Raw genomic sequence first — 18,309 nt, 5'->3', positions numbered from 1 at the left:
AGCAGCTTTTTGGTTAGATTTAATTATACATTTGCCAGCTCAAGGCGAGTGCTCACTGTGCCTGCAGTATAGTTTTCAACTTTACAGAAAATTTTTGTTGTTTGTTGATTACAATTTGCATGACGCCAGCGGCAGTACAGCCAACAGGGCGGATAGAAGCACTTTATCTCTATACCTCTCTCTCGCTCTCTCTCTCTCTCACACACACTTTCTGGCACCCTCTCGCTTGCTCCTTGGGGTTTTTCTTCTGCCTTTTTTTTCAGTAGCAAACTGCAATCGTTGTTGTTAATTTTGCAGACATTTCAGTCAAAATCAACAAAAAAAAAAAAAAAAAAATAAAAAACAAATTTTAATTAATGGTGGAAAAACGAGTTTGCCTGGTTTCCATCAACCCAAACGACCACTATGAATGGATTTTCCTCAAGAACTCTTTTCCCTCCTCCTCCCCACACTTACAAATACTAAGACAGATTGCATTTTTTGTATACAAATGTATATATATGCGATTTGTGTGACTGTCTTGGTCTGGCTCAACTTGAAAATTCTTGTTTTGGCCAAATTGCAAACTGCAAGCTGCTTGTTGTTGAGTTCTTTTTTTTTTTTTTTTTTTTTTGTTGATGCTTTAGTCAAAACACTTAAATACCATAAATAATTGGCTACTTAAGTGCATTTGTTGCGCAAAAATTGAAAGAAGAAAAACAATCAGAAACCCAAGAAGTCAGTTTACAAGCTTTGTGTGTGGCTTTTGAGGTTTTCAAGGTATTTTCCATGTGTTTTTCTAGTTTTTTCTATTTATTTTTTCCGTTGAGTTTCATTTATGCTGCAGTGTAGCTGGTGCATTCGAAGTGTGCATAAATAATGCCACAGGCCTACTTTTTATGCTATGGTATTTGTTTTTTCTTTTTTTTTGGGTTTGGGTTGGGGTATATACTCGCACGTCGATGTCAAGCACATAAATATGCATTTACCCATACGAAAAACTCCTGGCTGGGACCATTGTTCAGGGATTTTTCAAAGCGATTTCAACGCTAAATGTTGTTTTCCTCAGCAATCAGTCAGATTTGAAAACTTGTTTACATTCTGTGAGGCATATAAGTAAAGTCTTTAAATGGATTTTCAGCTTTAGAGTAACTTAATTGAATGTTGTGACGTTTTAATCAGTTTAGCATTTGAATTAAAAGACTATAAAGAGTATAAGGAATTTTAAAAGTAGACTTCGTCATTAATAGTGACGCTGTTTACTGTTTATTAGCAGGTCTGCGAATATCTCTTAAATATTGATTTGCTACAAAGATTAACTTATATATAAAACATATTTTAACCTTATATTTTGTGTCTCACATCAGGGACATAATGATCTTAGGAAGTTAGCTTAAGATTCTTCTGCGCTTAGTGTATTTCAAATATTCCACAAAGCAAACTTTAAGTCAAATTATATATAGACTAGCAAATAATTTTACTAAACGCAACAAATAATTGCCTATAAATCTAATTCGACACTTTACAGGGAAATTTTCCACAATCACCGTGAATCATTTCGAAGAAAACTAGTAAATTTCAGCCGCTCTCTCTTCCAATTTGAATAAATATATATATATATATATAAAATATTAGCCAATTGTTCTCCCCAGCGAACATCACGTGAAGTGGCGTATACGTGATGTTTGGGAAACAATATAATAAATTGCGCATACGTCATGTATCCCGCAAACTGACTAATTGTTCTGAACGAATTTTTATATATACATATATCCCCATCGATACTTTGTGTGAAACTCATATAGAAAGCGATTGGATTACGAGGAGAAAATTACATCATTTGGTGAAAATGCTTAGCATTTCATTAAATCGACTAAAAATGGCAAATTCTTCCGCTGTTTCAGCCTCCTCATTTTTTCTTTTTTTTGTATTTCGTGGGTCAATAAACTTGTGGGCCCAGTCAAAAATTTGTATATGAGAAATTCTTTTGTTGGCAACAAAAGAACGAACGCGTCACGTACGCGGGCAGTGGAAGGGAGATGGCAATAGGGAAAAGACAGAGAGAAAGAGCCAGCGAGTGCGAAATGTAAACATTACAAAAATGCCAAGCCAACGTCTTCATCATGTGGCCAAAAAAAGAACAAGCGAACCGTTAGCCAAACTTTATAGCCATCTTATGTTATGTCTAAATGTGTATATATTTCGTGATGAATGAATTTTTGAACCTTACGAAATTCTAACGGCATTCTACGAACTTTTTTTTTTCTGGTTGGTTAACAAATATGCAAAGGGAAAATAACAACAATAAGCTGACTGAAAAGAAAGCGACAAATTACGTAGCCAGCATGCTAATGCTAATGCTAATGCTATTTCTTCTCTAACGGCATTTCGCACAGCCGGCTAAAAATGACCCCCCTCTGAGCCTCTCTACTCCTCTCTCCTGCTCCGCTCCTCCTTTTATTTTTTTTTTACCTTTTTTGTGAAAGCTGAAAACCAGTTTTCTATTAGCATTTGGCTTGGCGGCAAAAGAATGAAACACGACAGAGAAGAGTACAAATATATGGGAAGAGAGCTTGGTGCTCTCTTGGGCTCTCTCTTTTGGCCACAAGGCAGTCGGCTGGTGCATTGACCCCACAGCTCGCTGACCCACTTACGAAGCTGCTTTTTTGCCTCTGCGAATGCGAGTTGCGAATTGCGAATTGCCGACGACGCTGCCAGCTCGTGCCTCAGTCAACGTCGCTGTCGCTGCCGCGTCATCGTCGGCGTTTTCAACGAACGAACAACTTGTGCAATAGTCGCAGCAGCAGCAACTGCAGGAGCAGCAACAACAGCAATCGCAGTCGCAGCAACGTTGACTGCGCTGCCACATGGGCAACTCAAAATTGACTGTGCTTTGTACTCTCTGCTGAGGAACAGTGGTTCTGTGTTGGAAAAAAGTGTAATGCATTTTATAGAGATTTAAAAATAAGAATTAAAAGATTTAAAATATATTCATATTAAATTTAGATTATTATTTTTATAAAAAGCTTTCACTGGCCTTTTAAGAAGCATTGCCTACCTTTTGGCGCGTATGATGATTTCTAACTCTTTCTTTTAATAATTTATAATATAATAATAATACATTTTTTAACAGCACATTGCTTACATTTTGTCACACTGTTCATGAGGTATTATGTGTGTGTTATTTTTTATATCATTGCTTTAGTTTCTGGCGTTGTTATTGTTATTTTATTTGACTTTGCCGTTCGCCGCAGTGCCAAAAAGTGCAATTCATATGCATCAGCCCCACTCCTTCCGCTCTTGCGACCGGCTCCCCCTGTCCACTATTCCGCCCGATCTCCCGGGTTTTTACATATATATATATATGTGTGCATTTTCGTTAGCACATGTCGCTGCATATTAATTTTCGTATGCAAGTGTGCACACATTCATGTGCGAATGCTTTTTATACTTTTTACACTTTTTACTTCTTGGCGAACTGCATTTTTTGCGGGCATGCATTCGCAATAAAGAAGAACATATTAATTTTGACTTCTGGTTATTGCTGCAACCAGCAAAAGCAAAAAAAAAGAGCAAGCCCGCCGGGCGTCGCAAATAAATTGCATATGCAAAATATTTGGGCGGTTTTCTCTCGCAGTTTTTATCCAACGTTGGCCATTCAGAATTTTATTTATTAAGCCGCTTTTTTTTTTTTTTGGTTGGCAATTAATTTTCTTTCACGTTATAAATATAGGCGTTGCAAACTTGTTGGTTGATTAACCACAAAATGCAGTTTTCTTTCGTTGACTAACTACAACTTGTTTTCATTTCTGTTTTTTCTTTCTTGTAACCGACAACGGTGCGTGTTCGTGATGATGTGGAATTACCTAATAATTGAATGGATGCGTTTTCATTGAGCAAAAATGCATTTCGTGCCAGTCGTAAAAAAAATCTTACATCTTAATTATACATTCGCAATTTAATTAAAAAACATTATCGTAACTCTTTGGGCATTTATTTATTCATGTTTACTTACACTAAATTCAGCTTTTTATTCCTGGCTTTTACCTCTGATAAGCAAACAATTTCACCCAATATTTGCGTTCGTTTCAAGAAAAGTATGTCATAAATTTTTGTTTTCTCGTTGTCAAAGTACACAACGCAAAAAATGCCAAATAAGACAATAAAATGTATTTCATGACACACTTTTCCGCAACGCGTATTAAGTAAATATTTGTCCGTGCTATTTGTTAACACAAATGAGGGCGAAAATGTGCGTAGGTTTAAAGTTAATTACCCAAAGGTGTCGTGTTACCATGTAAGTTTGAGCCAGACATTTTGGAGTTCTAATAATAGGATGAGGTTAGATCAACAAACAATCGCTTTTGCACTACAATTTGTATTATTTTTATATTTTATTAACCTTTACTTTTAACCAAAAACTTATTTTTAAAGTCAATTTTCAAGTCAAAACTCAAAATTTGTGAAAAGGAAGAGTAGTTCCAACTTTAAAAAGAAAACATGTGTAAGTGCTATCGCTTGACTTATCGATTTCCTGAGTTGCATACAAATGAGTGGGAATCGCCTGGAAAGTTTGAAGCTTTTACCTGTCATAACGGTAAATGTGCCTTCTCTCTCTCTCTTTGTCGCTCTCTAGTGCATTTTACCCTCAACTTATGCGACTTATCTGTCTGAAGACCCATAAACACGCACATTCCGGTACTTCAGATAAAGATTTATGTGTGTGTTTTTTCGGGGGAAAGGCCTTACAAATACTGCATTTGCCGTGCAAGTATTTCGAGTATTTCGTAATGCCCGAGAACGATAAAAAAGTTTAAGCTGCCTTAAGTGAGCCAAACCCCCTCTTAAAACCCTCTTTAAAAAAAACCCATCCTTTTCACCGATGACGACACACATTCTAGCATAATTAAATATCTGTCTGCTTGCTCAATTGCATCGACAGAGAGTTGCACGCTCTTAGACGCTTAAGAGTAACTGCTTAAAGAGAGTGCGGTTAGCAAAGAGTACGTCAAGCAGAGAACTTTCTTTTCGATTTTGTTTTTGTTTTCTTTTTCTTTGCTCACCGAGAATGCTGCTGTGTGTGCCTGCCTCTGTATGAGATACTGCCGTGTGGAAAAAGTTCATTGACACTTGAAAAACATTCAGTCACTCACTTACACAGCGACAGTCTGGTTACTCACTCACTCACTCACTCATCATCTGTCACACATTTCTCCGATCCGATACAACAACAAAAACAAAAAAGCAACAACAACAAACGGCAACGCTTGGCACATTTTTCAAGCTACGCTTGTGTTGGTGTTGCTTTCTGTTGTGTTTTGATTGTGCTCCCCTTCTCTGCTAACATCGACGTAGCTGCCAGCGTCGCTGCCACTGCGGATGCTGCTGTTGCTGTTGCTGCGTCGGCATTTTTTGTGATTGTGTGCGTTCGGTTCAGCGCGCATCTTTCATCCTCGTGGGTAAATACAAATACAAATAAGCAAGGCAAAGCGCCTAGATTACACAATACCGCCGCCAGACGAGACCAATCTGCCCGCTTGCGTTCTCTCCCTCGCTCCACCACTCTCTCGCTCTCTCTCTTTCGCTCTCTTGCACTGGCTTTAAAGTCCTACACTAAGCTACAAGAGTTTAAGGTGTAGAAGATGAATTTCTCGACCTTATCATAAAAGTTTAATTAATATTTTACTAAAAATTGTAATTTTTATCCAAAAACCAAAGATTACAAAAAGTTCTTAAATATAAGCAAAAAAATAAAAACTGAAAACACTCGAGGCCAGTGTAAATTGCGGCAGATTTTAATTCTCTCCGTGAACCAGTTCTCAGCGATGAGATGGTGCACTGCTGTTGATCAGGAAATTGCATCACCGCTGAAAGGATTGCGGATTGCAAGGGAAACCCGAACAGCTGTCGCACTATCTGCCCCCTCCCCTCGCAGCCAAGACCATCCCTCTCTTCTACACCATGCAATGGTATATGGTATATTCTTTATTGTCTGGGCAGACAAGTGGCTTAAGGTACCGCCTGCATTGTGCTGCATGGATAATACATTACAATATTGCGCAATAGTTCTCCGGGGTCGAAGTGGCTTTGTCTGAACTCCGACAATGGATGGATCATAGGCTGGCATCGGGAAATCCATTGATTGTAATTGCGGGGCGTTTACAATTGGAAATTACTTAAGGCCTCCAACTTTAAGATATTAAGGGGAGATCTGTCTGGGGTTACTTCATCGATAAATTTGCCAATGCGGTTTTGAGTTATTTAAAAAATATATTAATATTAGTAATTAATACACACTCGTACATCTTACCTTTAATAAATATTTAATATATTTTACTAATAAATATTTCCCCATCTTATTTTTACAGCTCAAATTGAGATAATTCCATGCAAAGTCTGCGGCGACAAGTCATCCGGCGTGCACTACGGCGTGATCACCTGCGAGGGCTGCAAGGGATTCTTTCGAAGGTCGCAGAGCTCCGTGGTCAACTACCAGTGTCCGCGCAACAAGCAATGTGTGGTGGACCGTGTTAATCGCAACCGATGTCAATATTGTAGACTGCAAAAGTGCCTAAAACTGGGAATGAGTCGTGATGGTCTGTAAAAAGTGTAAAACAAAGCAGCCATAGAAATTTTTTAGGGAAAATAATAATTTTTAGATCTATTATTAAATTATGATTTCCCTAATTTTTCTCTGGCTGCGATCAAAAACCGCTATGCATTAATCTGTAATAATCCCACCCCCTTGACCACACCCCCTTTACAGCTGTAAAGTTCGGCAGGATGTCCAAGAAACAGCGCGAGAAGGTCGAGGACGAGGTGCGCTTCCATAAGGCCCAGATGAGGGCCCAAAGTGATGCGGCACCCGATAGCTCCGTTTATGATACACAGACGCCCTCTAGCAGCGATCAGCTGCATCACAACAACTATAATAGGTGCAGTATGACCGATATGAGAATGACCCACCATATTGATCTGTTTGTGATCCCCTTGACCCTCTGAACCTTTTTTTTTTAACCCACCTGATGACCTCGCTCTTTATCTCCCTCCTTTTATCTGCTCTTCTCTTCCCTATCTACCAACACTGACCATCCCGACCCGTAATGCCCTTCTTGTCACTCAGCTACAGCGGCGGCTATTCGAACAACGAGGTGGGCTACGGCAGCCCCTACGGATATTCGGCATCCGTAACGCCCCAGCAGACCATGCAGTACGACATCTCGGCGGACTATGTGGACAGCACCACCTACGAGCCGCGCAGTACAATAATCGATCCCGAATTTATTAGTCACGGTGAGTTAAGGGTTAAATCTTAAGTTGATTTAATTTAACATTTTTGATCTATATATCTATCCAGCGGATGGCGATATCAACGATGTGCTGATCAAGACTCTGGCGGAGGCGCATGCCAACACAAATACCAAACTGGAAGCTGTGCACGACATGTTCCGAAAGCAGCCGGTGAGTATATATCAAAATGCCTAAAAGTATGCCATTTTAAATTCATCATTTCTTACTGTTCAGGATGTGTCGCGCATTCTCTACTACAAGAATCTTGGCCAAGAGGAACTCTGGCTGGACTGCGCCGAGAAGCTTACACAAATGATACAGAACATAATCGAATTTGCTAAGCTAATACCGGGATTCATGCGCCTGAGTCAGGATGATCAGGTAAAAATCGAAATCTTTTTTATTACTAAGAAAGTATAATAATAATTTTACTTTCCTTAGATATTATTGCTGAAGACGGGCTCCTTTGAGCTGGCGATTGTTCGCATGTCCAGACTGCTAGATCTCTCACAGAACGCGGTACTCTACGGCGATGTTATGCTGCCCCAGGAAGCGTTCTACACATCCGACTCGGAGGAGATGCGTCTGGTGTCGCGCATCTTCCAAACGGCCAAGTCGATAGCCGAACTCAAACTGACTGAAACCGAACTGGCGCTGTATCAGAGCTTAGTGTTGCTCTGGCCAGGTGAGAGTTTGGTTTAAATCTTTTATGATTTTTGTATTTAATAATAATTTCCTTATAGAACGCAATGGAGTGCGTGGTAATACGGAAATACAGAGGCTTTTCAATCTGAGCATGAATGCGATTCGGCAGGAGCTGGAAACGAATCATGCGCCGCTCAAGGGCGATGTCACCGTGCTGGACACACTGCTGAATAACATACCCAATTTCCGGTAAAGATTTAACTACTTTGTCAAGAATTTTATCCAATTTAACATAAACCCCAATAATAACAATACATTTTCTTATCATTTTCCAGCGATATTTCCATTTTGCACATGGAATCGCTGAGCAAGTTCAAGCTGCAGCACCCGAACGTCGTTTTTCCGGCGCTGTACAAGGAGCTGTTCTCGATAGATTCACAGCAGGACCTGACATAACAAGAGCAGCAGCCGTTCCTGGAGACGACCGCGGGCGAGGATGTTGCCGAGGATGCGGCTGCCGCCGGATGTGTCTTGCCGCCGGTGGCGCCCCCTGCCGGGCAGCAGCAGCCACCACGGCTGCTCGAGGACTGAGGGCCGCTGAATGTGGCAACAATAATTATTTGAGTAAAAACTGCAAACTGCACCGCGAGCAGGCAGCAGTTACAGAAAAACTTTATCATGATTTAAGCTAGCATACAACCAAGGATGTGATCCTCGCCAAGGACTCACTTAAAAACAAAAAAAACAAACAGAAAGTAAAAGAAAACACAGAACTCTATCTATATATACATATATATATTATATATGACAGAGCGGATGACACGTAAAAGGGAAGGGAAAATATTTCAAAAATATTGTTAACTCAGTTAAGACTTTTGCTTCGTAGAGAACCGAAACCGAAACCGTAAACGAAAACGAAACTGAAACCGAAACCGATTGCATTTCGAGCAAGGGGCATCAAACTCTGATTTTCGAGGTTATATTTGTATATGTAACTCTCCCTACTCTCTCTCTCTCTCTCTTTCTCTCTCTCATATCTCCAGACCCGAGCAAATCAGATCGACTAAGTACTTAAAACCATGCGAAATTCTCTACACAGCCTGAAAAGCCTTTAGTCTACCCCATTAAAAACATATTCAGTTCGGTTAAATGTTAATATCCCCCCTATATATATTATATATCCCGATTCCGAACCCGCCTAGGTTGTCTTTGCCTTACGTTGTAACTAAAATTAGTATGTGTATTATATATACAGCGGATGTATATGTATAACTATGTCTTATCGGTTATATGCCTAACAACAATTATTTCTTTGTAAACAAACAAAAATCGAATATCTCGGAAAATGTGTTCTTATAATTATATTGATTAATGCAATTACAATATATTTACAATTTACCGTTACGTTTTTACATTTTACATAAGACGAATGATGATGATGATCATGATGATGAAAGCAAACAGATGTTTAAGGCTTAGGAAGAAAAAAACAAAACATGAAATATATAAGAACGATGAGGAGAAGTAGCAGTTAAAACGTGAGCGAGAAATCGAAAGAAAACCAGAAAATTTCAAGCAAGCACATAAAAGTATGCAATATTTTGTTTAAAAACAACTTTTTATTAGTTTCTTAAATATAACATAATTACGTACATACACACACGTATATATAGGGCTATATATATCTATATATATATACATATATATATATATACATGATAGACAAATCCCAATCCGGTTCCAAGGTTTAGTAAAAAAAAAAAAAGAATAAAGTGAAATAAAATGAAAAACAAAACAAACTTTTGATATGAAATCCTACGCATAATTACAAACTTTTATTGTTTCTAAGACTTAAACTTAAACAAAATAAATGAAAACCAAAACAGACTGACGGACGGACCCCGACAGCATGCCACGCCCCCCCATCCCCCATCCCTTCCTTCGCAGATCCTGGCAGAAATTATTAAGAAAACGGAAAAAATCTTGAAAAATTAAATTAATAAAGACAAGCAACAAACGGCAACTTTTTTGGTTGATACATTTAAATATTTACAATTAAATAACTGACTGACTATACAAAGACGTTACACACTCACACACACACATATACACAAACACCCATTACACACACACACACACACATGCTTACATTATATAAATTAGTTAAACTTAGAGTAAATGAAACAAAAACAACAACAAACACATTGGATAGTAGGTGATAATTGGTGTGTCTTAAACAAAACCCAACCCCCTTTCCCCCATGCCCCCGCCCACTTGCTTATTACCCCTAAAAACACCCCCTAAAAAACACATTTTTACTAAATTTAAAGCTTAATCAAAACATTTTTTCGGTAAATATTCAAGAGGAAATTTCAGCAGGCAGGCATAAATATTAATTAACATTAATTATAGCAAGGAAAATTATAAATAAAATGTATACAACAAAAACTAAAAAAAAAAATCAAATAAATTACATTTTGCAAATTCCACAAAAAAAAAACAACAAACAACAAAAATTATTTTGCAAATTCTCTGAAAATCCTTTCCCCAACAAAACCAGGCGAGAAATATTTACACTAGCTAACATAGAACTGGGACGAGGACATCAATATTTCAATTGAAACAAAAACAACAAGAACTATGTTAATATAATCAATCGATTTGGACATATTTAAGTTCGACATTTTTGGCCTTACAAGAAAGATAAAAAAACAAAAAGAAAGAAACCTAAAGTACTTTATATATATACAAACCATATATACAATATAGAGAATACAAAACTAGTTTTAATTTATACAAAGCAAGGGAGCAGCTTTCAAACTCAAAACACAAGTATATCCCCAAGGAAAAAACAAAAAAACAAAAACTTTGTTAAAAAATTACCCATAATAAAGAAATTCATTAAATAAACAGACGACACAAAGTTAATCTATATAATATAAATTTTTGTGAAGTTAAGTTGGTTCTGAGCGCGGTCGGATGGCAAACAACATGAATGTGTATCTTCAAATGATATATATGTATTGTTAAATTTGTATGCTAAGTTTTTAGTGAGAGAGAAAGGGTTAAATTTTTAAAAAGAAAAACAAAAAAAAAGATTAACAAATGATTGCGAACTCGACAAGGTGTAAAATGAGTAAATTTAAATTTAAATTTAGCATATATACGGCATAAATATTATGTTACGATATTTACATTTATATAAAACGGAAAACAAAAAACAAAACAACAACAAACCGACAAAAATCAGAAGTCCCATAAATAAAAAATAAAAAAAAGAAGGAAAAGGGAATTCTGAATCTAAAAAAAAATAACACAAACCGAAAGAAAAAAAAAGGTAAACAATTAATTATACAAAAACCAAAAAAAAAAAAAAAAGAAGAAAACTTATAAAGAAGAGAAGGCAAATTATATATATTATATATATGATTAAGTAGCTTTAGGCCGACTGTTGCACATAAACATACACCTCACACAGACACACACATAAACACTCACACACATTCACACACTTGCTAATAGGAAAAGCTGCGAATGACAGTTACAAATGATCAATCGCAAAAATGGAGCTTTCATACACACATTTACATAAAATCATTCTTTTTTTACGGTGCACGAAAAAAGCAATACGACAGAGAAGCTGAGGGAAGGAGAAGTACAGTGGAGATTGACTTGAAAGGTTTAAGTTTGATGATAAACTGCTTTATTGATTTCTTTTTAATTTTTGTTTAGAAAATGGTTAACTTTTTATTATTAATCCTAAACTAAGCTTACTTCCGGCAACTACTTTGTCTTAACCAACCTATAGCCACTGTACGACTTAAATGTTCCAAACTTATTTTCAACGACCTTTATGGCTTTCCTTGACCATACAACACGGCGTATGAGTAACATCGCTTGCTCTGCAAATTTGTTTCTAATTTTTTTGTTGCGTTTTATTTATATTTCAGCGAGCTAGACTCGTAGCATGTTTAATTTCAAACAATACTATTCAGTTTTTTAATGCCAGGGCACGAACATAAATAAAACTGAAATCAACAGATAAACCGATATATTATTTGTGTATGTAGATCGGTTGTAAACAAATATATATATATATACATATATATATGAACAAAAAAAGAAGGTGGAGGCACACGAATGTTGCATAAACCGACAAAAAACAAACACAAAGTAAACATCAGCTATCAGACAGGAGTCAAAGATATGTTGCCACGTGCATGGAAATGAAGAGAGGAAATCATTTTTTATATACTATCAAACACACACACATACTATCAAACACACACACACATACTATCACACACACAAACACTATCACTAACACTCTCAAACACACTCATGTAGCTTTAGTTTACTAGGTGAATTCGTTTTTATATATTTGTAAATTGTTTTTAGGTAAATCGAATTATATATACACGCATATATATATATATATGAATCTCGATACATATACACGCATATATATATATATATATATGGAAAAGATTATATATATTATGTCATACTGCATTATGATTATTACGATTATTATGATTCAACACAACACAGAAACCAGATAACAAAACAAATAACAGAAAAGTAAAGGCCAGGCATCAAAATGGTGAAACCAAGAAAATCCCAGAATATCCGAGAAAATTGCAATGGAAAAGCAAGCGTTTAAGCCGCAGTTGAAGATGCAGAGATCGGGCGAAAAGACACAACAGCAGAAATAATTCAATTCATTCTTAACAATAAAATGTAATCTGAATTATACAAAAACGAAACAAAAACAAAACAAAAACAAAAAACAACAGCAAACCAAAAGAGAAAACAAAAGAAAATCATAAAGAAAACATTTTGAAAAGCGTTTACTTACTTGGGGAAATCTCAAATGGATCATCCAGAGACGGGGGGTCAGGGGCAAAAGACTCAATTTAATGGCCTTTTATTATGACGATTTTTCAATTAAAAATTTTATTAATTGGCCAACGGGGCATTGTTCGATTTTGCATTTATAATCCACATTAATAAAACGTCAATCAATTCGTATGGGAAGTGCAGTCGTTTTCCAGCGAAGACCGGAAATGTCCCGAGATATTCGCACGGAAGTGGAACAAGGGGGCTACTTATCAACCGACTTAAGCTTACGGGAAACCAACAATGAGTCAGTTGATGCATTTGTGGCAGGTGTATTATTACAGCGGCTTATTTTTGATTTCATTTCTTTTAGCTTATTAAAAGTTTACAAACAAAAAATTCACAGAAATCTGGAAGGATTGCCAAGGTAAGGCATTGAAAATATCTACAAATGGTAAGCAATATTTTCCATACTTTATCTAAGCTTTAGGGTCATAAATTAGTCTAAACCAGACTTACAGCCATATTTATAACTGTTTTGAGCAGCTAATGATTCAAATTAAGCAATTCTATCACTATCCGCCTGATTTCGAATATTAAAAATTTTGGTCATTTTTCGCATTTTTGATAAGGGGTTACATCGTCTTTTTTTCCGAAAATTGGCGAAAATTTGACATTTTAAGGTGTGAACACAGTTTTATTAGAAATGTTATTACGAGTTCAACGAGATATTACATTCCATATTCCGACTATTTTTGACAAAGTTATGGTAACAATTCTGACATTTTTTAAGGACAAATCAGGATAACAATTTTATGGCAATATTAACGATATTTTCCCTTGGATTTTAAGCCATAATTTAGCCCAAACAAGACTTAGAGCTAAAAGGAAAACAGTTTTGAGTAGCTAACGACCAATATAAACTACCCATATCATTGTATTGGCTGATTGAGGAAATTAAATTTTTAGCCATTTTTCGCATTTTCGATAAGGGGTTACATCGTCTTTTTTTCCGAAAAATGGCCATAATTTCACATTTTAAGGTGTGAACACAGTTTTATTAGAAATTTAAATACGAGTTCAACGAGATATGACATTCCATAATCCGACCATTTTTGACAAAAATATGGTAACAATTCTGACATTTTTTAAAGTACAAATCAGGATAACGATTTTATGACAATATTAACGACATTTTTTCTTAGATTTTGAGCTATAAATTAGCCAAAACAAGACTTAGATCTATAAGGAAAACAGTTTTGAGCAGCTAATGGCCAAAATAAACTACCCATGTCATTGTATTAGCTGATTTAAGAAAATAAATTTTTAGCCATTTTTCGCATTTTCGATAAGGGGTTACATCGTCTTTTTTTCCGAAAAATGGCCATAATTTCACATTTTAAGGTGTGAACACAGTTTTATTAGAAATTTAATTACGAGCTCAACGAGATATGACATTTTATATTCCGACAATATTTGGCAGAGTTATAGTAACGATTCTGACCGTTTTGGCAACAAATTAGGATAACGATTTTTGAGCATTTTTGGTCTTACTTTTCCAGGATTTTAAGCTATAAGTTAGTCAAAACAAAAGGTACAGCAAATATAATAACTTTTTTGTGCAGCTAATAACCAAAAGAAACGATTACTTTCATTTATATCTATATTTCGTATAAATATGTAAAGGTTTTTCTGCCCTATAATACATAACTCAAACCCAAACCTCTACCCTAGACATTGACTTACAAGTGACTATGCTCGTAAAACAAACAGAGAATCATTGTACAGGAATGAGAACACAAATGCCCATGTTATTTAGGTCGATTGCAGTCAAGTGTATGCGATCATGAGGGCTAACAACCCGCTGGGCAGGCTAAAATGTCACCAGAAGGCCGAAACATTGCGGTTTATGGACGGAGAATGTAAGCTGGATTTCTGCTAAGTTCAGCAAACTTTTGTGCCAATCCGAAATGCTCAATCGTCTAACTTGCTTTTGATGGCCATAAATTAATGCACCTCCCCTATAGCCCAAGAATCTACCACTCGGTGAGGCCATAAAAACGTGCTGCATACAAAAGTCGAAGAGAGAATCTTGTATGTTGCCTTTTCAATACGCAATAACTGTATGGCAACAACCACAACGACACCTGCGTGCCCCGTTAAAGGCAAATCCATGTTTTAGCCAAAGTAAAACTTTGTGCTTCACTAACACACACCCATATACACATGCATATATATATACACACACGTTCGCTTGTGGTCAGAACTAGATTTATGGCCACTTGCTTACATACATACATACATGTAGCCATTCTGATTTCTGTGGCAAGGTCACATTTGATGATGTCAGCAGGGCGAATAGTTTTCCATGCAACAAATACTCCTAAGTTTATCGTTAAATCTTAGCAATTGATTCATCGGCAGCTGGGATAGAGAGTTTCAAGGACTTCAATTCAAGGATTTGCTGATGGTGCTGGGATAGAGGATTTCATTTGGTTACTTTATGGAAATCAGATTAGCTTAGGTGGAGGTTGAAGAATGGAGAAGATAATGAATTTGTTGTTTAAAAATGAAAATTAAAAATGTAGATTTAAAGTAATAAGAAGTTTATATATTGATGAGCCAGCCAGTCATTGAGCCTAATCACCTGTGGAACAATGTCCTTTAGCCATACTTAGACAAACTTGATTTCTCAGTCTTATCTTTATAGGTATACACAGAAAATGTTGCTCTACAATTTATCATTTTTAAAGAATACAATAGTAGTAAAAAAATATTTAAAACATTAAAAACATCAACTAAATAAAATGTATGAAAGCATTTTTTCTTTTTAAAATATTTATATTACCTTTTACTCTTGACTTTTCAATTTGAGATTTCAGAGTTTAATCTCAAAACTAGCATTTACTTTACAAATTACAGGTTTGTTTTTAACCTAACTTTAGTTCAGTAACAACTAAAATTAACAAGACAGTTTATTATAATGTCTTCACATTTCCTTTAACAATCTTAAGATAAATTTCACTACAATATGGTTAGTCATAACATAATGTCTAACATTACTCATTGCAGTAAAAGGATGATAAATATCAAGCCATTGATTGCTCAATCGAAGTCAGCAAAATATATATTATTTAACCATAAACCAATTTAAAAGAAAAACCATTATGCAAACTGTTTAACCACCCAAAACAACTTAAACAAAAATTCGGTTACAAGTCTAACAAATTCCACAAATATACTAAAGTTAATTAGTGATTAAAGCTACTTACTAGCTAAGCTACATAATACAAATCCAAACTGGTATTGCTTTGATTAAGGAAAAGCGTGTGAAAAGCGTTATATCAGCAGGCCTTCCTTCTTTCAAATAACCGAAACGGGATTCGGGGTTTTTGGCCAAATTGAAGCTTAATCCCAAATCGAACTCTTTAATATGGTCATCAATTACAAATGGGTAAATGAAGCGGGAAACTCTGGCGGCTAGCAATTGGCGGCAGGCGTATGCAAATGCATAATGCATACACAAATTTTCACTTTGTTTTCCTTTTTTTTATTTCGATTTCCCTCCAAACCATGTTTTTTATTTCATTTTTTACATTTTCAACTTTGGTTTGGCCGTGCAATTTTAACGCGCTTCCGTCAATTAAACTTACGAGGCGTAACTGGCAAACTGGAAAATTGTGTCACATATACTAAAAGGCAGCCCGAAAGTCCACCCACCGGAATGATGGCTATGGTGATGTTGCACATGAATGTTGCATGTTGCATACATACGCATATGCGGCGATGATCGACATAGTTAAGTGAAAATTTATTGCTAAAGGAAATGGCTGGCGGACGGTGAGACAACGGCCTGATGTATCGGTTTCCGAGGCTTTGGCTTTTCGGTTGGATAATCCTTGCCAGGCTTGCAGGCAGCCAGTCAGTCGGGCTGAAAGGCTTGTTGGCCATATTCCGCAGTGAAAGGCCGTAAGCACAACAGGTTAAGCAAATTTGGCATTGCCGCCACTTTCGTTTGCATTGGCTGAATCGCCGCTGGCCATCTCCAATATTAATCTTTCGAGCAAAGTGGTAAATGTGCTACCCCTGGCCTTGTTACAGATTTTTTGAGTATGTTAAATTTTAATTTTGAAAGAGTTAATGTGTTTTTTAAGATATATTACAGTATTTTAACACATAATTAATTGAATATTTACTTTAAGGATTTTTTAAAGATTAACAAAAAATGAATATTTAAGGGGAATCTGTGGATGGTTTCGTCAAGAAACCTCTTTGAAGGCAGAGGGTAGGCGTCTTTTAAGATTAAAATATTTTTTTAAAAACATATATTGTTTAATTGAAATGTTTAAACTTTATTTACTATAAAAAACATTATTATAAATTTTTAGAAAATATTCCTTTATGCTAAAACTTAGTTTTCTTCGCACAACAAAATCTTGTTAAGCATATTTTTTAAACTATTTTCACTACTCTCTAAACACAATTTTTTATTAATAGAAAAGACTTTTCATTTGCTGTTGCCACCAACCACGCAAATGTGGTGCTAATGACCCCATGTTGGCCAAATCACCGCACCGAATCGAGCCACTTTGTATGCAATTAATTTTGACACTTTTTCGCAATTGCGCGATCATGATGGAAAAGTGGCCCCCGAACCGGTCAAATGGCTCGATCAAATTTCTCGCTTTTTTTTTCATATGATTATATCATCAAAGATGTGTGTCCGTTAATTGCCCAACTTCTGGCCATTGGAGGAACAGCCACAGCGTGGAGAAAACTTTCCTAGCCAAAGCGAAACAATTGCAGACCAATAAGTGGCCATGGTACATATCATAGTTATATCATGTCAGCCGGAACAGTGCCAGAAAAGCTGAAACTAGTTGGATGAGCCAGCCCGTCTCCAGCGAGGCGAAGACAATGACCAAGTGTCGTGCCGGTCTGGATTTGTCATTGTTATGCAATAGTTGCCAGCTTGCCAGCGAAAAACAAGTTGATTAGCTGGTCGAAATGGTAGAAATGGTCGAAATGGAGCGCTTCCTGCATTACATTCATGGCTATGGCTATGGCTATGACTCCACGAAACTCCAACGCTCTGGCCCAGCGGCCAGAATGGCCAATCAAATGGATTGCCATTGCGGTGCACATTTAAATTGCTATCAAATGCAGGTCGACGCGGGTGCAGCTGCACTGAAAGAAATTGGCTTTAAATGTGTTTTCAAATATCAAATAAGTAGAGCTTACAAGCATCACAATTTTAAGAGGATTTTTAGCTGTAACTCAGTCAAAATTAAACCTAGAGCCAAAAGGAAGGAAGTTTTGTGCAGCTAATGATGAAAATAAAGGACCCATATCATTGAATTGGCTGATTTAAGAAAATAAATTTTAAGCCATTTTTCGCATTTTTGTCTTTTTTTCTGAAAAATGGCCAAATTTTACATTTCAAGGTGTGAACACAGTTTTATTAGAAATTTAATTACGAATTCAACAAGATATGACATTTTATATTCCGACAATATTTGGCAGAGTTATGGTAACAATTCTGACATTTTTTAAGGG

The 18,309-nt window shown here is 36.3% G+C and overlaps 1 protein-coding gene across 3 annotated transcripts in view; it reads left to right on the top strand.

Annotated features, from left to right (window-relative positions):
* The window catches only part of LOC108104799 (probable nuclear hormone receptor HR3), a 28,439-nt gene extending 17,593 nt beyond the window's left edge, over nucleotides 1-10,846 (top strand). For 2 of the 3 annotated variants that reach the window (XM_017211070.2, XM_017211072.2), the window contains exons 2-9: nucleotides 6,348-6,575; nucleotides 6,746-6,914; nucleotides 7,103-7,272; nucleotides 7,337-7,440; nucleotides 7,504-7,650; nucleotides 7,711-7,954; nucleotides 8,013-8,163; nucleotides 8,250-10,846. In XM_017211070.2, coding sequence (XP_017066559.1) covers nucleotides 6,348-6,575; nucleotides 6,746-6,914; nucleotides 7,103-7,272; nucleotides 7,337-7,440; nucleotides 7,504-7,650; nucleotides 7,711-7,954; nucleotides 8,013-8,163; nucleotides 8,250-8,370 — 1,334 coding nt within the window. In that variant the 3' untranslated portion in view covers nucleotides 8,371-10,846. The remainder of the gene's footprint in view (nucleotides 1-6,347; nucleotides 6,576-6,745; nucleotides 6,915-7,102; nucleotides 7,273-7,336; nucleotides 7,441-7,503; nucleotides 7,651-7,710; nucleotides 7,955-8,012; nucleotides 8,164-8,249) is intronic. The other variant, XM_017211071.2, reaches the window with a different exon arrangement.
* Nucleotides 10,847-18,309: the final 7,463 nt, after the last annotated feature.

Source organism: Drosophila eugracilis, unplaced genomic scaffold, assembly GCF_018153835.1.
Source record: "Drosophila eugracilis isolate 14026-0451.02 unplaced genomic scaffold, ASM1815383v1 contig_1765, whole genome shotgun sequence".
Taxonomy (NCBI): domain Eukaryota; kingdom Metazoa; phylum Arthropoda; class Insecta; order Diptera; family Drosophilidae; genus Drosophila; species Drosophila eugracilis.
This window is presented reverse-complemented; position numbering and strand designations above follow the sequence as displayed.